The sequence below is a fragment of the Podarcis muralis genome, chromosome 18, assembly GCF_964188315.1.
Source record: "Podarcis muralis chromosome 18, rPodMur119.hap1.1, whole genome shotgun sequence".
Lineage (NCBI taxonomy): Eukaryota > Metazoa > Chordata > Lepidosauria > Squamata > Lacertidae > Podarcis > Podarcis muralis.
Genome location: NC_135672.1, coordinates 13,785,108 through 13,807,373, shown reverse-complemented (window position 1 = coordinate 13,807,373; position 22,266 = coordinate 13,785,108). Strand labels below are relative to the sequence as shown.

Below are 22,266 nucleotides of genomic sequence, written 5' to 3'. Positions count from 1 at the left end.
GGTGTTATGTGGTCTCCACTCCCAGTCCCCAGTCTGGCTGCCGCATTCTGGATTAGTTGCAGTTTCCAGGTCACCTTCAAGGGAGCCCCATGCAGAGCGCATGGCAGTAGTCCAAGCAGGAGATAACCAGAGCATGCCCCACTCAGGCCAGACAGTCTGCGGGCAGGGAGGGTCTCATCCTGCGTACCAGGTGGAGTTCGTAGACAGCTGCCCTGGACACAGAATTGACCTGTGCCTCCATGGACAGCTGTGAGTCCAGAATGACTCCCAGGCTGCGCACCTGGTCCTTCAGGGGCCCAGTGACCCCATTCAGGACGAGGGAGTCCCCCACATCCGCCCACCCCCTGTCCCCCCAAAACAGTCCTTCTGTCTTGTCAGGATTCAGCCTCAATCTGTTAGCCACCCTCCATCCTCCAAGCGCCTCCGGACACAGGACCTTCACTGCCTTCAAGGGATCTAGAGCCGGGGTACCAACCTTCACAGCTTACTGCCTCCCTCTTCTTTGGGGGTTCAGCCGAGTCCCTGCCATTCCCCTCTGGGACTTTGCAGGGCATCGGCCGTGTGAGCGATCGTCCCTTCGTTCGGCAAGCATTAATAGGCAAGAGGCTAACCCAATTAGGGCCAGAAGGGGTGGCGATGGCTGCCATGCTGCTCTCCTCGGCCGGCTAATTTGATTTCCACCGCAGAGCAGATGTGTCGCTCGGCTTTTCTGGGAGGGAGCTCATACATAAGGGGGCCCTTGGCGTGCAGGCAGAAGCCGTTTACTCCTGAGCAAAGTGTTATAAGAAAAAACTGCTCCTTTTCCCTTATGATCCCATAAGGGGTCCCAAGAGCCTGTATAGAGTCCTTATGTAGGTTTTCTATCGGTAGGAGAAAATAACAGAGGCCAACCAGAGAATACTGAGAAGCAAAGTGGATTGTAAGCCTGATCTGTTATTTTCTTCTGCCAATAGGGAACCCACTTAAGGACTCTAGATAGGCTCTTGGATACCCCATAAGGGAAAGGGAGCAGGGGTTTTTTTCTTATAACAAAAGTTTTTAATGTTTGATGTTTTGCCGTGTTTTTAATATTCTGTTGGGAGCAACCCAGAGTGGCTGGGGAAGGCCAGCCAGATGGGTGGGGTAGAAATAAATTATCATTATCATTATTGCCAGTGCTTTTTTCTGGGGGGACCCAAGGCTACACATACCCCTAAACATTTTGTGAATCTAAGTTTGGCCTCATTGAGGGGGCAGTATTTCAATATGAGTAGGAAAATGAGAGTAGCCCTAAACATTTTTTTAATGAAAAAAGCACTGCATTGCTTAATATTTTCCCATGATTGTATTTCTTTAAAAAAAACCCAGCCCAGTTGTATTCTGTGTTATATATCGAGCAATGCCAGGAGCTGTTTCTTTTTGTTCTCCAATGCATAATCGATCACAAAAGCAGGGCTGCCATCCAGGGGGCGGGGGGGGGGGGCGGGCGAGGGGACTGAAACCCCCCCCCCAAATTCATCCAGGTTCAATATTCTGCAATTTTGTCCCCCCCCCTTTTTTATGACAATTTATTGATTTTCCAAAAATAACAATGGGGGGGGGAACAGAAAAGAAAAATGTCACAAAAAACAGATTAAACCTTGATTTTTGGGGGGGTCGACTTCCCTCCACTCCCCCTCTTGGTTCCTTTATAACATACTTGTTTATGCACGTCCATAAAACCTTACATACTTAACAATCCAATTTTGAAATCTTCTTCATCTTTACAAGTGACTTTAAAAAGTTATACTAATGTAAAAGTCTGTACACAAAGCTTTAAAAATATGCATTGAGCAATTGCCTTTCTTTTTTTCCCTTCTCGTTAATTTGTCCTGCATAGTTCAGTAATTTATTTTGCCAATCTTCTTCTTTACCAATTTTGGGGACGCTGCGCTGCTGCCCCCTGGTGGGGCTCAGTGGGGTGACAGCAGAACAGCACCCATCTCGACAGGGGGTCTTCTGCCCCCTCCCCATATTAGTCAGAGAAACATTCACTAAAAGACCAGAGTCAGAGAAATATTCACTAAAAGACCAGAGGCTTTTCTACTCTGTATTATATGTTTATAGGACAATAAACATCCCTAAAAAGAACAAAAGTGCAACAACTGCGGCTAGAGTCTTAATTGTCAAGTATTGGAAAGGAGACCAGATCCCAACTGAGGTAGAGTGGCAAAAGAAATTGTGTGAATATGCTGAATTAGCCAAAATTAGGGAAAGGGAGTGACAGCAGCCACAAAATTAAAAGACGCCTGCTCCTTGGGAGAAAAGCAATGACAAACCTAGACAGCATCTTAAAAAGCAGAGACGTCACCTTGCCAACAAAGGTCCGTCTAGTTCAAGCCATGGTTTTCCCAGTAGTGATGTGTGGAAGTGAGAGCTGGACCATCAAGAAGGCTGATTGCCGAAGAATGGATGCTTTTGAATTCTGGTGCTGGAGGAGACTCTTGAGAGTCCCATGGACTGCAAGAAGATTCAACCTCTCCATTCTTAAAGAAATCAGCCCTGAGTGCTCACTGGAAGGACAGATCCTGAAGCTGAGGCTCCAAGACTTTGGCCACCTCAGGAGAAGGCTCCCTGGAAAAGACCCTGATGCTGGGAAAGATGGAGGGTGCAAGGAGAAGGGGAGGACAGAGGACGAGATGGTGGGACAGTGTTCTCGAAGCTACCAGCATGAGTTTGACCAAACTGCGGGAAGCAGTGGAAGACAGGAGGGCCTGGCGAGCTCTGGTCCAGGGGGTCACAAAGAGGCGGACACGACTAAACGACTAAACAACAACAGGGAAAGGGAGCGTTTTTTTCTTATAACAAGAGCATGCAAAGATGTCCTCTATTTCCTAAATAACTCATAGGAAAGATCCGCCTAGTCCAGCCTCGTGTTTCTCGCATTGCATAACCAAATATTTGGTTGCAGAAACTACAAGTGGAAGAGTTGGAGCCTGAGCTTGCTTGGTTCTCTCTTCCCTCCTCATCCCTCTTTCCTTTTGTGTCGTCTGCTTGGCCTCTGTTGTTCCCTCCTACCAATAGGGAACTCACTTATGGACTCTATAGGGGACTTGGGATTTTTTTGGGGGGGTCATTTAACTGCCCCTCTCCGTTCCTGATTTTAACACCCAAATGATCCTATTTTTTAAAAACCACAACCCAGTTGTATTCTGTGTTCTACATCAAGCAATGCTGTTTCTTGTTGCTTTCCAATGCATTTCTCATTAAAAACACAAACCCCAAACGCAGCCTGGCAAAAGCCACCAGGAAGTTGTGCTTGTGTTTTCCCACCGTCCGTCTCTCAACGGATGACAATGACGAGCGAGCGGCAGATATTTGGGAAGAGCAGAAGCAAAAGGTCACGGCAACTGTTTGCATTTGCCGGGGTGTGTTTTTCCCTCCCTCCTTTTTTGGGAGCGATCCTGACTGCCAGCGTAATCGGACCCTCCAAGGGCACCGCGATGACAGGGCAGGCTTGGCCAAATTTTAGGAGCCAGGCCTGTCGCTTCTTGCCGTGTTTACTGTGACCGGTGCCAAGGCCGGATTGTGTCACCCGGACACAGGGGCTTCTATATTTTTAATAAAATGGGTTTTTCTGGACTGCCGGCTGCAAGCCTGCCCCATTCAGAGGTGGGCTCAGGGGCCGGGCTGGTTGCACCCCCCTTTCCAGTCCTGACGGAGACAGCGATGAGGGAAACTTGGCACTTGCACTCGGCACTTGGAGCCCGGCCAAGGCGTTTGTTTAGCTTCCCAGCTGGGGGTTGGCCTCTCGGCAAAAGGATTCCTGGGACGGGACGGAGCAGAGGCGTGCTTCGCACTCGGGGCCCTCCCTTCGTGCCGGGATGGCAGACCCCCTTCTTCCTCCCCGGCCCTCCGGCGTCCGGGATCTGGGCTTCGCGAAGTGCCCCCTCTGGAAACTCTGTGGAAAGAAGACCGATCCCCCAGGGGCTTCCGAGTGGAGGGGACTCTTCCTTGGCGAGGCCTGGGTTCGAGTCTTGTGCGGCGCCAAGGGCATCTGAGTCAGCTGGCAACACTCCCCATTGCCCGAGTCGTCTGAATTTGCCGGTCAGAGGGAATGATGCTGCCCTCCTCCAAGGCACAAGGCTCCCCCAGGGGCTCCCCAGCCCCCTCGCCCCACAACTCGCCCGTCCTCTTCCGGAAGGCAATGGCCAACCCCAGCATGCGGCTACAGCGGCGCTTCACGGTGGCGCACCCGCTCTGGTAAGGGGACGCTGCGATAAGGCCCCGCGCTTCGGTCGCCTTCGAGTGGGTGGGGGGGACCTTTCTCTTTTTGCATTTATTTTTTAATATCCTATTGATTGAGTTTCCATTTTATATTGTTAAAGGACATTCATCTTTTTCCACGATGGCATTTGCTCAAATGAGCCGTCGACCGCCCTCCCTCCAACCTTACCTTAATTCTTTTCTATATCATAGCATCTATACCCCCCCCCCCAATTTGCATTAAATCCATTTCTATTGTCAAATTTTAAAACAAATATGTAAAAAGGTATATATCAACAACATTACAAGCCTTCTTAAGTCCTGCTAGTGTTGTTAATTGCTTGCCATTTTCCTTCGGGTATTGTATAAATTTACTTCAGTCTTTTTGGAATACTGGTTTCGGATTTTCCTGGTCCACTCTGCCAATTCTGCATATTCAATCATCTTCATCTGCCACTCTTGTATCAATGGGACCGCAAGCTGGGGCAGAGCACCCAATGCGAATGTTACCCTCATGTACAAGAAGCTGGTTTCTACACCATCCTAGAGGCATTGCGAGAGCTCAGCCTGGCAGAGGTACTTGCGGCCCCCCAAATGTCCCCGAGGGCCAAGTGGAGATGTTTAGGGGTCCGCATTTGGCTAGAGACACTTGTCGGCACTTGCAAGGCGCCCGCAAATATTCCACCAAGCCCTCCAGCTGCCACATTCTGGATTAATTGTAGTTTCTGGGTCACCTTCCAAGGAAGCCCCACATAGAGCGCATGGCAGTAGGCATGAGCCACTCTGGCCAGACAGTCTGCAGGCAGGGAGGGTCTGGTATCCCTCATACCAAATGAAGGTGGTAGAGAGCCGCCCTGGACACAGATTTGACCTGCGCCTCCATGGACAGCGGTGAGTCCAGAATGACTCCCAGGCTGCGCACCTGGTCCTTCAGGGGCCCAGTTACCCCATTCAGGACCAGGGAATCCTCCACACCTGCCTGCCTCCTGTCCCCCCAAAACAGTCCTTCTGTCTTGTCAGGATTCAGCCTCAATCTGTTAGCTGCCATCCATCCTCCAACTGCCACTCTCACAGGAGCTTCACTGGTTCCGACTGGAAAGAGAGGCAGAGTTGGGTATCGTCCGCATGCTGACAAACACCCAGCCCAAACCCCCTGATGTAGGTTAGCTTAGCCATCGCTCCATCCTGCAGCAGTGAGTTCTGCAGTTCTCCTGGCTGAAAATGTGCCTGGGTGGAGGGATGTGCAGATGGAGTGAGCAGAGGCCTCTGGTTCAAAGGGGTGCCTTTTTGCCCTGGGAGGGGTCCGTCCGTCACCACACGGCCCCCAAAAACTTCATTTCGAGTGGGAAAATGGCCCTCCAGGTCACCAAAGGTCATGGCGGGCCGAGGACAGGGAAGCCCCCTCCGCCGGTCATCCCTTCCCAGATGATCCCGGCCCACAATGAAGCTTTTGTGTCCCGTTCGGGTGCCAGGAGGAGAAGCGAACCAGAAGGAAAACAAGGAGCGGCGTGTTTGGGGGGGGGGGGAGAGATAGAGCAATTTGCTCAGTTATTTCCCCAGGCTGGTTCAAAGCTGCTTTCGGCAATAAATAAAACCCCACAGGTGTGGAGGGGACACCCTGGTGGGTCCCGTCGAAGGAGCCCACCCCCCTGGCCCTATGCCCCCCACCCCGCGACCCACTTCGAGATGGGCGTTGGGGAGACAATTGGGCGATTCTCTGCCCTGTCTGGGCTTGACGTGAGCCGGGGAAAGCGGCTGAAAGAGGACCCTTTGTTCCCAGTCAGATGGGTTTTGGGGGGGGCAGTGGCTGTGGGGGGGGGGTCCTGTGGGTGCCCAGAGGAGGAAGACGAGGATACCATCCCCATGGAGGCACTCTTGCATCGGGTACGGCCTGGCCAGGACAAGGTGGGTGCCAGCTCTCCTTTCCGTTTTCCGGATTTTATTCAGGGATCCAGTGGCGGGGAGGTCCACAGGACCACAGCTGGATATGGGACACAGGGAGGTCCCGTTGAAAGGGGCAGGATGCTGCAGCACAATTGCTGACAAGAGCAAGAATGCCCCCTGCTCAAAGGATGCCACCGGCTTGACCTTTTGCTGCCAGGCCAAGTTCAGCTGTTCCTCTTCTCTTTTAAAATAATAACATTTTCTTTTCCCATATTGAAAGCCGCTCAACAGTTCTATTCCTGTTCAACAAAACTGGCGACTTCTTCCCCCGAGTTACCCAACTTCGACGTTTATAACCTCAACGACATACAATTGCGTTTTAAGGTTTATCCAATTTCCTCTTCTCTGGCACGTTTCTGCTGTTTTCTGCTTTTGGGAAATAAACTTTTTTCAATAGATCACAACGGCTTTCCCAGTCTTATCTTTGAAAACGAAGAAAATAATTCCTAAAGTACAAAAGTTGAAATGATAGAACAGGTTGGAATTCACTTTCCAAGCGCCTGAGTCTGTTTTCTCCCGTTCCGGAGGGCAGGACTCGAACCCGTGGCTTCGAGCGACAAGGAAGGAGATCCCGACTCAACGTCAGGAAGGACTTTCTGACAGTCAGAGCTGTTTGGCATGAAAAGTGGTGGCCTCTCCTTCCTTGGAGGTTTTTAAGCAGAGGTCAGATGGCCATCTGTTCTGGATGCTTTAGCTGAGATTTCCGCATTGCAGGAGGGTCAGGCTGGATGACCACTGGGTGTCCCTTCCGACTCGACGATTCCCCTGATGTCTGTAACACCTGTGGATCTTGGCTCCCTGCCTCCGCCCTTCTCTTCCAAGTCCCTGGTGGGCCGCACGCTTTTTCTCTCACGGCGTCATGGAAATGGGCGCAGGGCCAGCAGGCGCGAGTGGCCCCGGCCGCTCCAGACACAGAGAGACAGCGGAGGCAGGCAGAGACTGGGGTGGGCAGATGGGAAGGAGGGGGCTGCTGGGGTTTGGTGTCCCCAAAAAGGGTGCTGCTGTGACCCTCTTTTGCCCCAACGAGGGGGGTCACCGCTCAGTCCAGATATTGGGATTATATGGGGCAGATCCACATGCACATATTCAGGAAATGCAGGGGGCATGCTAGCCTATGGAACTCCCTGCCACAAGACGAGAGGCGGCAGCCCCCAGCTTGGGTGGGTGGGGGGGAGAGCAAGGCCCTTGGCGTGAGAACAGGAGCCGGTTCCTAAATTCATGAAAACTGGGCCATCTCCCGAGAGCTTCTCGTCCCTAGAAACACGTATATATCTGAGATGAAAGCCTAGGAAGCGATTTGTTTTGCCTGGGTCAGGAGTCAGGAGCAGAGGGAGAAACATCTGGAGAACCGCAGGCTTTGCCCCCCATCCTGGCTTACGTACTTCGTCTTTTTGGGCGGGAGAACGAGCTTTTTCACGTACGCAGCAGTGACAGAAAATATGCAGAATCCAACCGCCTGTTTTACAGCTTTCGCTGTCGGCAGTCAGGAACTGGCATTCGTGTTTATGCAGGGAAAGTTGTGCCTTTTCTTTTTCAAAGGAAGAATTAAATTAAGCCGTAGGCTAGCGCACTGCTGCAGCATCCTGCAAGACTCATTTTCTTCTTTTGTTAACATTTTATTCGTTTTCAAAAATAACAGAAATAAAAACAACAATGCAAAATCAAATCAAAATAAATTGCAAGGCCCGTTTTTGACTCCCCAACACTAGTCTCCAGGGTGGTTGTGACGATTAGGGGAGAACCAGAGTCCTTTTTATTGGGGATAATTCAGATGTCAAAAAAGGTTATTTATGTCTGCCACTACTGCAGCCCATGTTTTGTTAGCCCAAAAATGGAAAACGTGTGAGGGCCCAACCAAAGAAGAATGGCAACTTGAGTCGGCGAAATATGCGCAGCTTGCGGACTTAACATATAGAATAAGAGAACAAGAACAACATACGTTTAGCGAGGAGATTGGAAAACATTTATTGAATATATGGGGAATATTGTGTATATTTGAAAATGCTGGAAGCATTACGATAAATTCAACATTGTAAATAAGTTTTGATGGATGCAGTAATGGAATACTGAATGGTTTAGTTTTTGTGAAAATGGGCAGGGATTTATGGCATGCAAAGCGAACCATGGAAAGAGAATAAGGGAAGTAATTTTTAGGAAGTTTAAATGAGTATTCTAAATTGTAAAACAGAAAATTATATATACCGTATTTTTCTGTGTATAACACATCCCCATGTATAAGACGACCCCTATTTTTCTTAACCCAAAATTAAGAAAATGCACTATGCACTATCCGTGTATAAGACGACCCCTGATTTTAAACTTCGAAAATTTAGGGGGAAAGATAGTCTGATACACAGAAAAATACGGTATACTGGTATATAAAATGAAAATGGGGAGATGCATCTATGCTGCCTGAAGCTCCTGGGATGTAGATGGAACAATAGAGAAATAAATCAAAAGAGGTGTGCCTGCTAAATCGTGGGACAACGAATAAGTGGCGCCTCCAGCGTCAGAGGCAGTCTACCTCCGAATGCCCGATGGTGGGAAATGGCAGGGGGTGGCTGTTGTTTCTTGTGCCTGACGCCCCTCTCTCCTCTCTTTCTCCCCCCAGTTTTGACCTCGAGAATGGCTTCTCCCCGGGACGGACCCCTCTGGACGCCCAGACCCACCCCGGCCTGGGGCTGGTGCTGCAGGGGGCCACCCCTCATGGCCAGCGCCGCGAGTCCTTCCTCTACCGCTCGGACAGCGACTACGACCTCTCGCCCAAGGCCATGTCCCGCAACTCCTCGGTCGCCAGCGACATGTGAGCATGCGCAGAGCGCCAGGCGATTCAAAGGCAGCACCCTGGGAGTGTTGGCAGTGCGGTTTCCGTGAGGGAAGGTGTAGCTGTCAGTCTGGCTGGGGTGAAAAACGCCCACAGGCGCCTGGGGGGGCTTTGAATTTTTGGAGTGGGTTTGGTGGGGGGGGGGAGGCATATGGAAATTGAATTCTGCTGAGTCGTCCCCCCCCAAAAAAAAAACCCCAGTATTGAGCCGTAAGACTCACCCCAGGCTTTTTACATTGGTGGAGGGCAAAACGCTCAAAGCAGTGAATCTCCAGTTCCCTTGAAAATAAAAATAAAATAATAATTTATTATTTCTACCTCGCCCATCTGGCTGGGTTTCCCCAACCACTCTGGGCAGCTTCCAACAGAAGGTTAAAAATAGATTGAAACAGCAATCATTAAAAACTTCCCTAAATAATAATCATAATATTCCGCTGGTGGACCACTTAACAAATTTGCAAGTCCGTTGTGGCAACTGCCATGCATCGCTCTAGATGCATTGTGGTTTTTCAATGTATCTGCATTGCTTCTTTTATTTCTCCATTTCTGCTTCTGCATTACAATTTGAATCCCCTAGAATTTTATAGAATTGGGAGTGTTCTTCCCAAGCATCAGAACAAAGCCTTGAGGACCTCCGACCGCTTTCCGCATGCGGGGAAAGGGCTCAGCGCCTTCTGCGATGCCCAACGGAGGGCAGGTTGAGGTCCTGCATCTCACTTACCTGTTTTTAATCTGGAAAATGCCAGGAGGATTTGGTAGCCTACCTTGGAAGCAAACTCTTCCACAATGCAGCAAAAGTGCAATTAATCCGAACCAGCGCCCTCGTCTGTCCTACTTGGGATTAACAGGTTTTACCTCTTCTGTTGCAGGCATGGAGAAGACTTGATTGTCACTCCTTTTGCACAGGTAGGAATCTCTTCAGGGTTGGGGTCTGTGCTTGGGGGAATGAGAGTGGGAGGAAAGGCTAGGAATTACTAAAGGTACAGGAACCCTGTCTGTGGTTTTTTGCAATTACTGAAGGTGCAGGAGCCCTGCAGATTTTTGCAATTATTAAAGGTACCCAAACCCGGATGGTTTTTGCAATTACTAAAGGTACACGAGTCCTGCTCTTTTTTGCAATTACTAAAGGTACATGAGCCCTGCAGGTTTGTGGTTTGCAATAGTTAAAGGGATTAGCCACGACCGGCTGCATCGGCGTGCATGAGGGGGAGCAAACGTTGCATGCAGCTGATTCTGAAAGTCCTTCCCTCCTTCCTTCCACCCCCTCCAGGTCCTGGCCAGCCTGCGGACGGTGCGCAGTAACTTCGCCATCTTGACCCACCTGCAGGAACGCCTCAGCAGCAAGTGAGTCAGTGAGAGAGAGAGAGAGAGAGAGCGAGCTCTGCACCGATTGAAAGTGTGAGACGGGGTAGTAATTTGGAGAAAGTACAGGCCTTTTTCCTCCTAAAGTATACTGCATTTCCCCATGTATAAGACTATATTTTTGCCCAGATTTTTAAAGTTTAAAATTGGGGGTCGTCTTGCACACGGAATGTTGCAATTAATTATTTCTTAATTCTTCCGAGAAATGTTTGAAAACCAGAACACTCACTTCACTCTGACAGGGACCTGATCACAATCCCCTCTGCCGCCAAATATGACACTGGGGGCTCAGAGATGCTCTGTCTCTTACAGGAGAGCGTCTGGAGTTCCCAACCTGCCGCCCACGTCTAAAGTCAACCTGCCAGGTGAGTTCCATCTGGGCCCTGTAAAAAAAAAATTGGGGGGGGGGGGCGGAAGGTGCCCACCAGGGAAATGTGGGTTTGCACAGAAGAAAGCCTTCTGCCGTCCTCGCGCCAGAAATCCCCTTTAAGAAACCCTACAAGGATTTTTTTTGCAATTAGGAAAGGTGCAGGGAAGCAAAATGTGGGGTGAGTAGTAGACAACTAAACACACCGACTCTTAGAACCAGGAATAGCCAGACCCCTAAGTGTGGGACCTGAACTCCGTGAATTTGTCTCATCCTCTTTGGAAGCCCCCTAGATTGACAGCCGTCATTCCCTCCTGGGGGAGCCAGTTGTATTTTATTTGTGAAGAATATTCCCCCCCTTTTTAAAAAAATTATTCATAATTTTTCCACAAAACCAATGAAAGAAGTTGACTCACATCAGTTCACAGTTGGATCCCTGAAGGCAGACTTACCGTAGTTACAAAGATGTAGATGTGGATCTGTCCCATATGGGGGGATAATCCCAGTGATTCTGAGAGCTAGCAGAGCAGTCCTAGCTAGAAGCTGGTCAAATGAAGAAGGAAGTCAAAAAGAGAGAGAGGTGCTGTGTGACTCGTCCTTTTATTACCTGGACAGGTAAGGTCACATGCAAAAGGAAGGATGCTCCAGCCAGGAGGAACAGGAAGTTTCCCTCGCATGTCTTCTCTAGCATTACAAGGAATGTTGTACTTGACTGCCTCTCATGGATCACATCCCACAATGTATACATTTTAGCTCATTTACTCAGCGTCAGGTACGAAAGGAGGATATTCCCAGCCCCATTGGGAGATGCCAGCAGGACCTGAACCCGGGACATTCTGCATCCAAAGCAGGCTCTCTAAGCACCAGGCTGTGGTCCTGTTAAATTGGGGTCGTGCGTGTTTTAAAACATGCAGAGCCTGAGGGAGGTGGTGAGGTCTGTGGTTGTCAATCAAAGCATCTTGGAGATTCACTGGGTCTGTGGCAGAGGGTGGGGGGTCATATCCCGGTTCCCAGGGCCTTCCCGTCTCCTCCCTGCTCTGCACAAAGCAGCTGCAGTCTGCTTACGACCCGGGAAGTTCCTTCCTCCCTCCCTCTCCTGCTTTCTTCCTCTCTCTCTTTCTCTTTTCTAATGCCACCTCTGCGGCTATAGCCTTCGATTGACGTCACTTCTTTCATTATTCAAAAACTCTCTGCTTTTCGCTTCTTCCCTTGCCGCTGCCTCCAGGCCTGCCTCCTTCTCTCTCTCCACCATGCCACCCTGACCGCCTGGTCCCTGCCTGTATTCCCCCTTTGCCCAACCTCTGGCATTGAGGAAACTCGTGAACCGAGCAGTGTGGAAGCCACAAATGCACAGATACACAAGACTCAGGCCAAAGGAAGAGGCAGGTGTAGACATGGCCGCTTGGAGAGATTTAAAAGCGGGCACCATGGCTAGGCTCACTGCTGGGGGCAGGAAATGCCTCTGGGTAGGAGATGGGAATCTCCTGCCTGAAACCCTGGAGAGATGCTGCCTGCCCGTGTAGACAACACTGAGCCAAGTGGACCAGTTATCGTCCTGTTTAAACCAGCCCTTTATTTGGACTGGTGAAATGACCGCGGTGATGGAGCAGCTGCTTTGAATGTAGAAGGTCTCACGGGGGGCACCCAAGGGTCATCCAACCCCCTGCAATACAGGCTCAGCCCCTGGCGGCAGCGTCTCCATGCTGGGCATGTCCCCTCGAGAGCTGCTGGCGGCCAGAGCAGACAGGATTGTGCCTCTTGCCTCTCCGCAGAAGATGCATCCCAAAAGCTGGCTGTGGAGACCTTGGAAGAGCTGGACTGGTGCTTGGACCAGCTGGAGACATTGCAGACGAGGCATTCGGTCAGCGAGATGGCCTCCAACAAGGTAAGGCGCCCGGGTCAGGGTGGGACCCCCAGCCCCAAAGGGACAAGGCTCAACCTCAATCCGTTAGCCGCCATCCTGGATGGCATCTGGCCTGGGAGAAGAGGATGCTTGAGCAGCAGGTGGGTCAGATCCAGCAACCAGCCTCGGTTTGTGTTCTTCTTGCAAAGCCAGGGATGGAGAATAAAGAAAGCGTTGGGAAGCTGTCTCTCTGCCAGCTGATTTTCTCTGGAGAGGCAGAGAGCTTGTTCCCTGCAGGTGGGCAATTTAGCCTCCTCCCAATGCCCACCCAAAGGCAGCTCCAAAGCAGGGCCGGATTGAGGTTTGATGAGGCCCTCAGTTCCTGAAGGTAACGGGACCCCCTTTCTATGTCCAGCTGTCCTTTGTCAACTACAAATTGCCACTCTTTTTTGTGTTGAATAGATGCTAGATGGTCATTGATGGACCTCATAGGTATCTCAAGCCATTTGCACATCACAAATAGGAGCCGACACAACACAAAACACTGTTGCTGCATGTAGGTTTTGTTTTATTTGTTTTTTATCTTATATTTTGGAAATGGACATCCAGGTATTTTCCCCTTTACATTTTTTTGGGGGGCCCAAGAGAGTGGGGCCCTGAGCTAGAGCTTGTTTAGCTTCTACGTCAATCCGGCACTGGTCAGATCCAGCAACCAGCCTCTGTTTATGTTCTTGTTGCAAAGCGGGGAATGAAGAATAAAAAAAGCGTCGGGAAGCGTCTCTCTGCCAGCTGCTTTTCTCTGGACAGACACGAGGGGGGGGGGGAGAGATAGCCTGTCCCCTGTGGCAGCTGAGCCCCCTCCCAATGCCCCCCTTGCCCCCCAAAGGCAGCTCCGAAGTCTTGCCCGCTTCTTCCGTCCTCCTCCTTCTCCCCGTGCGCGCCTTGCAGCTGCGTCTGGGTACCACCGCGCGGTAGCAGCATCCCAATGCCCCCGCCAGCCAATCGGGAGGTTGAACGGGCTCCTGCCCCTCTGCCCGCGGCTTCTGATTGGGCGGCCGCCGAGAGACCAGCTCACCTGGCGCATCCCTCCGGCTGGGTGATGCAGGGGGACCCCCGTCGCCAGCGCTTCCTCCTGGCCGCTGAGCTTTGCAGAGAAACCCCCTTTCCTTTCTTTTTTGGCGGGGCTTTTTTTGCGGGAGAGAGATTTCTTTCCTCCTCCTCCCTTTTTTGGGGTTTGGGGGCTCAGGTCCCCAGTCCATGCAGCTCCGTGGCCTGGCTCCTGCGGGGCAGGTGGCGGTGCGCTTCGGAGGAGGAGAGGAGGGTCGGCTTGCGAGCAGCAGCGCGCTGGGCAGGCGGGGGACCGGGGACGGTGCGATGCCCGACGCCAGCCCCCCGGGGTTGCTCGTGTTCCAAGACCCCATCGCCCAGGTAAGCAAGCGGAGCACAGGTGCCCCTTCCAAAGGTTGGCAAGCGAGGGGGCAGCAGCAGCAGCAGCAGCGGGGACTTCTGTTCTGCTGCAAAGGTTTGGCACGGTTTTTGTTTTTAAAGTGCGTGTGCCCCTCCCCCCCCAGCCCGGGAGGGGTGTGAATGCATGCTTGATCTGTGAGACTCGCCATCTCAGGATGTGTGGGTGCGTTTTTTAAATTATTTAATTTGTTTTTAAAAATAATTTTTATTGAATTTACCACTTTTATCATCGTCACAATCATTATTTCAAAAGCAAAATACCTTATAAATCCTCAAACCCCCCCACCCCCGCCCCCATTGACTTCCCTCAACTTCTCTTTCTGGTTTTTTGGCATATTCTCTCTCCCTGCTCATTGGTTATTTCTTATTCTTTAATTTTGTTGTTGTTGTTGTTTAGTCGTTTAGTGGTGTCCGCCTCTTGGTGACCCCCTGGACCAGAGCACGCCAGGCACTCCTGTCTTCCACTGCCTCCCTCATGCTGGCAGCTTCGAGAACCCTGTCCCACCATCTCGTCCTCTGTCGTCCCCTTCTCCTTGTGCCCTCCATCTTTCCCAACATCAGGGTCTTTTCCAGGGAGTCTTCTCTTCTCATGAGGTGGCCAAAGTCTTGGAGCCTCAGCTTCAGGATCTGTCCTTCCAGTGAGCACTCAGGGCTGATTTCCTTCAGAATGGAGAGGTTGGATCTTCTTGCAGTCCATGGGACTCTCAAGAGTCTCCTCCAGCACCAGAATGCAAAAGCATCCATTCTTCGGCCATCAGCCTTCTTTATGGTCCAGCTCTCACTTCCATACATCACTACTGGGAAAACCAGAGCTTGAACTATATGGGCCTTAAATAATTCTTCTTCTTCTCTTATCATTTTAACATCCTGTTTCTCTTTCTACATTTGTTTTGTTAATTGCAAGTGTTGAGTCAAACCCTGCAAGTGAGTCCATTTCTTTACAGTGATTCTGTAAATATGACATAAATGGCTTCCAGGTCATGAGGACTGGAAGCTTGCTTTGTTTTTAAGGACTAGCTTAGTGGTAGAGCAAACTGCTCTGCAGGTTGGATCCCCAATGGCGCCTCCAGGTGGGGGTGGGAAAGTATTTCAAATGTAAAAAAAAGGACCCTTTCAAAACCTTGCATTTGGGAGGGGGGGGGACGACACCCTAAATCTCAAAGTCTTGCTAATGCTTTTTAAGGATTTCAATATTTACCGATCTCCCTAGTGAATCCCACAGCACCCATTGTTGCAAATGCTTTAAAAACCACTCAAGCTGGAATATAAATCCATCGTTTTGCAAGCTGCCCCGAGTATGGAATCCCTCCTGCCCCCCCCCCCAGCCTCCACCATTTTTTCATAAAATTGTTTTGCCTTGACTCATTTCTGTGTGTGCTGCAGCTGGCATCCCGTAACTGCAACTTTTATGGGTCTCCTGCAGTTCTTGGGACTTCTGAGAGACCCTCCCCACCTCGTATTCCCTGCTTGCTTTTTACGAGGAGCTGAGAGGCGTTGCCATTCTCTCCCTTACACGTCACCCCAAATCTCTGAGCTACGAGAGACTCCGGGAGTCCCAGGCATTTGGAACGAAAACAGCCAGAGACTGCTGGCTTTGGGATAGATGGTTTTCTTTGCTCCTCTGTACAACCTGAGCAGAGAACAGAGGCTCACAGCATCAAGGCCCCAACAAATCTCGCTTTGGGCCCCCACATTTAGTTGCAGTTCCTGCCACCTGACTTGCTCTTTTGGGGTGCTGATGAGGACACTCAAACGCAGGGCCAGTTTTAGGTCTGATGCGGCCCTCAGCTCCTGAAGCTAATGGGGACCAGCTGTCCTTTGTCCACAACAAATTGTCACTGTTTTTTTGTGTTGAATAGATGCTATATGGTCATTTATGGACCTAATAGGTATCTCAGCTCTTTGCACTTGTCAAAGGTCAGGTTAGTTCTACAGGGAGAGGAATCACAGCTATCCTGGAAGATCTTTTCCTCTAGACAGTTGTGGGGGACCTGCACCCCTTCAGATGTTGTGGCACTCCAGCTCTCATCATCCCCAGGCAGCGTGGACTTGTGGTCGGAGTTGCGTACAAACGTAGACTTGCCACGGACAAATTCAATGATATTTGGAATTGTTTTTTATAAATACCGTATTAGGTTAAGGTCTGGTTACCTACAATAACATATTTTTTGGGGGTAATGTGTACATTTTTGTTGTCACTTGTGGGTGCTTTTTTATCTTTTGTGTCTTATCTTACTCTGTGCACTTGTAATCTTAATATTTATTTATTTATTTATTTATTTATTTATTTATTTATTTATTTATACCTACATACCTACATACCTACATACCTACATGCCTACATACATACCCTGCCCATCTGGCTGGGTTTCCCCAGCCACTCTGGGCAGCTTCCAACAAAAGATTAAAAATACATTAAAACATCATTCATTAAAAACTTCCCTAAACAGGGAATAAAGAGAAGATACAGTGATATCTCGGTTTCCGAACGTCTCAGAAGTCGAACGTTTCAGTTTCTGAACGTTGAAAACCCGGAAGCAGATGCTTCCATTTTCGAACGCGCCTCAGAAGTCAAACGGCTTCCACTGAGTCCCACCCACCCACCCCGGTCTTCCAGAACAGATTGTGTTTGAAAACTGAGGTACCAGTATATATATATATTTTAAAAGGATGGCAGAGTCAAGCCACATCTAGAATGGATCGCTGCGTCCCATCTGCCCAGAGGCACCTCGCTGCCTCCCAGAGCCCTTTCCTGTTGGGTCATGAGGACTAGAAGCAATTCTCCCCGCTTGCCAAAACTCTCATCCCTTGAAAACACGGCTCTTAACTTTGGCCTGATGCAAATTCTCCTGCAGCGGAGGCTGCCTATGAGTTGCTCCTTTGAGTTATTGAACTATTTCCTGCTCTCTCCCCCAGTTCAAAAGGATGCTGAATCGGGAATTGACCCACCTCTCTGAAACCGGCCGCTCTGGAAACCAAGTCTCGGAGTACATCAGCAGCACTTTCTTGGGTGAGTCCCCCAGGGCAGCGCAATGGGGAGATGGAGAAGAGAAGGTTTGGGGCTGGAAGGATCACTCACCTGCAAAAAGGGGAGCGCACTCACCTTTCTCCTTTCCTGCCTGGCCTTGGTGCTGATCATGCCCAGGTTATGGGTTCGAGCTGTGCTCTTTAGCAGCCCATTCACACTCCAAACTCCTTTTGAGAGGCAAACTCTCCATAGCTTAAGGTAAAGGTAAAGGAACCCCTGACCATTTAGGTCCAGTTGTGACCATCTCTGGGGTTGCCGCACTCATCTCGCTTTATTGGCCGAGGGAGCCGGTGCACAGCTTCCGGGTCATGTGGCCAGCATGACTAAGCCGCTTCTGGCGAACCAGAGCAGCGCACAGAAACGCCGTTTACCTTCCCGCCGCAGCGGTATCTATTTATCTAATTGCACTTGGACGTGCTTTCGAACTGCTAGGTTGTCAGGAGCAGGGACCGAGCAATGGGAGCTCACCCTGTCATTGCGGGGATTCGAACCGCCGACCTTCTGATCGGCAAGCCTTAGGCTGTGTGGTTTAACCCACAGCGCCATCCATGTCCCCTGTCCATAGCTTAGTGGTAGTGCAATTCCCAGGTTGGGCTGGGAGAGGTTCTCCTACCCGAAACCCCGAGGAGTTGCTGCCAGTCAGTGCAGAGAGTGCTGAGCAACAGGGACCAGTGCCAGATTTACGTCTAAGCTCAACAAGCTCTATCTTAAGGCCCCACTCTCTTGGGGGCCCCCAAAAAAATTAAAGGGGGAAAAAACTGAATGTACATTTCCACCATAGAAGATAAAAAATACAATAAAACCTACATCCAGCAACCGTGTTTTGTGTTGTGTCGGCTCCTCGGATGTAAGTCCTGGGCCCCGCCTGCTCCCTCAAATATCCCTGCTTTGCTCCTTTCCATATATCGGGTGCCTACACTCTGCAGGGACTGTTTGCAGGGCAACGTGCACAAATGGCTTGAGATATCTATTCGGTCCATCAATGACCATCTAGCACAGGAATCCTCAAACTCAGCTCTCCAGATGTTTTGGGACTACAACTCCCATCACCCCTAGCTAACAGGACCTTTGGTCAGGGATGATGGGAATTGTAGTCCCAAAACATCTGGAGGGCTGAGTTTGCCTATGCCTGATATAGCATATATTCAACACAAAAAACAGCGACAATTTGTTGTGGGCAAAGGACAGCTGGACATAGAAAGGGCCCCGTTACCTTGAGGAGCTGAGGGCCGCATCAAACCTAAATCTGGCCCTGACAGGGACCAATGGTCCAACTCTGTAAAAGGTAGCTTTACTGTGTAAATTATTTAGAACCATGAGGACTAGCACCTCCTGTAACCGAGGTCCTGTTTGCGGGCTTCCCATCTGGTCGGCCACCTTCTTACGTTTTGATATCCGCTTTTTAAAAATTAAAACATTGGCGCTGGATTTAAAACACAGTGCGGGAAAACAAGTGTGTGTGTGTGTGTGTGTGCGTATATACATATATATACACACACACATATATATATACAGCGAGTGTTAGGCAAGAGGTTCCCTTCCTCTGTGCCTGTGCGTTTGTGACGGAGGCAAGAGCGAGAAGAAGCCTCTCCGGGGTGAGGTGGGGAGAGAGACCCCGTCTGCTCTCTGGAAACATCACTTTGGGGAGAGGACCGGCATTCCAGCACGCAGCATCTCCCGTTGCCATGGCGGCGGTAATATTATTAGCCTCCTCTGACGTCAATCCTTGCGTGCCTCGGGAATATTGGGGCGGGGGTCTCCCTCGGAACAGCGGGAGACTCGTGCGAGGGGCCGGGCGGGAGGGGGACAGTCGACATGGGCCGCCTTTGCTGTGTCCTCCAGAGATGATGCTCCAGAAAAGGACCCTTTTTAGGGGGGGGGCTTTAAAAAGAGAAGGGGATTGGGCAAGCAGGGCTAGAATCGAGGAGGAGAACGAGGAAAGCCGGTCCTCTCTCCTTCCTCTTATCATCCCCTGTGCCAAATCACAGACTGTAAGCTCCTTGCGGCAGGGACCTGTTTTCTTTGGGCTTCGGAAAGCTTAATGCAAATCTTCGCCTTGTGGATAATTTATTTGGGGGGGGGCTGTTTGTCGCTTCCGATGAGGTTTTATTTCATCATGCCTGTGGGAAACTGTTCTCCACAGAAGAAAGTTCTAGTGTTCTTTGTTTCATGGTGGGCAGCCGAGAGGGTCGTCCCTCGACCCCACCAGAAGTGGCACGCCCCGGAGTCAATTTACACCTGCGTTTTAATAATAATAATGATGATGATGATGATAGTAATTTATTATTTATACCCCACCCATCTGGCTGGGTTTCTCCAGCCACTCGGGGCAGCTTCCAACAAAATATTAAAAATGCAATTTAAAAATAATAATCAGACATTTTTCTTTCAATGAACAGCATGCAATGCATTTTATATCCACTCCCCCTGCCCATTTCAGACAAGCAGCATGAAGTGGAGATCCCAACCCTGGTCCCTAAGGAGAAGGACAAAGAGAAGAAGAAGAAGAAGAAGCGGCCGATGTCACAGATCAGCGGCGTGAAGAAACTGACGCACGGGTCCAGCTTCCGCTGCGTGGCCGCCATCCCTCGCTTCGGGGTCAAGACGGAGAAGGAGAGTCTGCTGGCCAGGGTGAGGAAGAGGGCAGATGTGGGGCTTGTGGGAAGCTGGTTCCCGGTTCCAGAAAGCTGGGTGCGGATCCAATTGTTATAAGAAAAAACACGGCTCCTTTTTGGTACCCAAGAGTCCTTATGTAGGTTCTCTATTGGTAGGAGAAAATAACAGAGGCCAAGCAGAGAATATTGAGAAGCCAAGCGGCCTGATCTTTATTGAACTGTTGCAACAGGTTCCTCACTCCCCACACGCAGGAGGGAGGAGGAACCCAGAACAATGGGGTGCAAGCTCTTATATAGACTCCTGAAATTGCCCACCCTGTAGCCCAAGACCACCCCCCAAATACATCAGACGTACATCACAGAAAGGGGTGGCCCCCACAGAGCTCTGACAGCCCTGCTCTCTCCTCCTTAGGAACTGGAAGACGTGAACAAGTGGGGCCTGGACGTCTTCAAGATTTCCGAGTACTCCGGCCATCGGCCTTTGACAGTCGTCATGTACAGCATCTTCCAGGTGAGAGGGGGCCCCGGGGGACGGGTGCTTGGAGTTTGATGAGGGGGGTGGCAGTGGGGACCTGTACCAGCCAGCCGCTTCTGCACCACCCTCTCCCATAATAAATTATTCTTTATACCCCACCTGGGCAGCTTCCAACAAAACATTAAAATACAATAATCAAATATTAAAAGCTTCCCTAAAGAGGGCTGCCTTCAGATGTCTTCTAAAAGTCAGATAGTGGTTTATTTCTTTGACATCTGATGGGAGGGCGTTCCACAGGGCGGGTGCCACTACTGTAATCGATTTGGATCATCCTAAAAGATGTGGGAGGAAATGATTCATAATAGGAGCCACAAAGGGGAGGATGGAATTCCAGGAGATTCCTTGGAATCTTGTTTTGATGATTCATGTTTCATGTATCTCTGTGAAATTTTAATTGGAAAAACCAAATATATAAATTTAAAAGGGGAGAAAAAGAAGAAGTCCTTCCTTTCATCTGCCCCAAATCTCCCGACATTCAGCCCACGAATGTCCGCAATTTAATTGACACTTGTCATATAACCTCTCACTTGCTGAAAAGTCTCAGGCCATGGTGGGGCACAGAATGAGAGGCCACAGGCTCCCTGCATAGAGACCCCGTTTTGAGACCCCCACCACGCTTTTAAAAAAGTGCTTTTTTAACGACCGACAAGTCAGGGACGCCTTCTTCTGCACCCTTCGCCCTGCAGGAAAGAGACTTGCTGAAATCTTTCCAAATCCCCGCCGACACCTTCATCACCTTCATGATGACCTTGGAGGACCACTACCACGCGGACGTGGCCTACCACAACAACATCCACGCGGCCGACGTGGCCCAGTCCACCCACGTCCTGCTCTCCATGCCGGCTCTGGAGGTGAAGAGGGAATTCTGGGGGAGGCGGGGAGGGGAAGAGTTTGGGGGTCACACAACATAACTATGCTGGCCGCCTTTTTAGCTTGTGGCTCGCAGTATCATAGAACTATAGTGTCGGAAGGGACCCTGAGGGTCATCCAGTCCAACCCTCTGCAATGCCGGAATCTCAGCTTAAGCATCCATAGCAGACGGCCATGCAACCTGCTGAATCTCTAGTGGCAGAGAGTTCCGCAGGACTGGGCTGATGACACTAAAGACTTGGTTGCTCGTTGCTTGTCAACTTGGGGAACAGTTTATATTGCAGGCTAGCCTGTGGCCCTCGGATGAAGGTGCTGTAGAAATTTAATAAATAGATACAATGAAAAAATGAGCAACAGCATTCCAGCAGTTGGGCTGGCGAATGAATAGGAAGACCTTGAACCTGGCTCCGTAGTTGATTCCCCCATCAGAAAACTGGCTGCCACATTCTGCCCCAGCCTTGCAGGAATCCAGCCTTGAGGACCACAGTGGTCACTTGCCTCCTGACCGTGCCAATGCCCAGCCTGCCTCCCCTGTTCGAGTTCTGCTCACCCCATCATTAGCTTTGTCCTCCTCACTTTCCTCCCCTTTTTGTCTCCCCTCCGTCTGCTCGCTCCAGGCCGTCTTCACCGACTTGGAGATTTTGGCCGCCATCTTTGCGGCCGCCATCCACGACGTCGACCACCCCGGGGTCTCCAACCAGTTCCTGATCAACACCAGTGAGTAGGCCCTGTCGGCTGATTGGGGGCAATTCCCATCTTTCCAGCTGTTCCTGAGAACGTCTCCTCCTGTCCTTCCTTCCTTTACCTGGGGCAGGTTTGCCCCACTTTGCATAGGACGTCCCAAAGTGAAGTGCAAAAAGCGATAACAAGAGGACAGGATGCTGGACTAGGAAAAGGGCCTCTTGTAGCCTGATAGTTGTGCAAACGTGTGGGATATGATCCATGAGAGGCAGTCAAGTACAACATTCCTTGTAATGCTAGAGAAGACACGCGAGGGAATGTTTGGTCCAGCCGGTCGAAACTTCCTGTTCCTCCTGGCTGGAGCATCCTTCCTTTTGCATGTGACCTTACCTGTCCAGGTAATAAAAGGACGAGTCACACAGCACCTCTTTTGGATTTCCTTCTTCATTTGACCCACTTCTAGCTAGGACTGCTCTGCTTGCTCTCAGAAGCACTGGGATTATTCC

General features: G+C 50.4%; 1 protein-coding gene across 4 annotated transcripts in view; it reads left to right on the top strand.

Moving 5' to 3' along the window:
* LOC114588399 (3',5'-cyclic-AMP phosphodiesterase 4C-like) overlaps positions 1–22,266 on the top strand; it is a 51,898-nt gene that overhangs the window by 24,285 nt on the left and 5,347 nt on the right. For 3 of the 4 annotated variants that reach the window (XM_028713666.2, XM_028713665.2, XM_028713667.2), the window contains 10 exons: positions 8,780–8,971; positions 9,862–9,898; positions 10,263–10,336; positions 10,667–10,719; positions 12,494–12,606; positions 16,948–17,041; positions 19,500–19,690; positions 20,087–20,185; positions 20,896–21,060; positions 21,697–21,796. In XM_028713666.2, the coding sequence (XP_028569499.2) occupies positions 8,780–8,971; positions 9,862–9,898; positions 10,263–10,336; positions 10,667–10,719; positions 12,494–12,606; positions 16,948–17,041; positions 19,500–19,690; positions 20,087–20,185; positions 20,896–21,060; positions 21,697–21,796 (1,118 nt within the window). Of the gene's footprint in view, positions 1–3,523; positions 4,222–8,779; positions 8,972–9,861; positions 9,899–10,262; positions 10,337–10,666; positions 10,720–12,493; positions 12,607–16,947; positions 17,042–19,499; positions 19,691–20,086; positions 20,186–20,895; positions 21,061–21,696; positions 21,797–22,266 lie in introns of those variants that run through there. The other variant, XM_028713668.2, reaches the window with a different exon arrangement.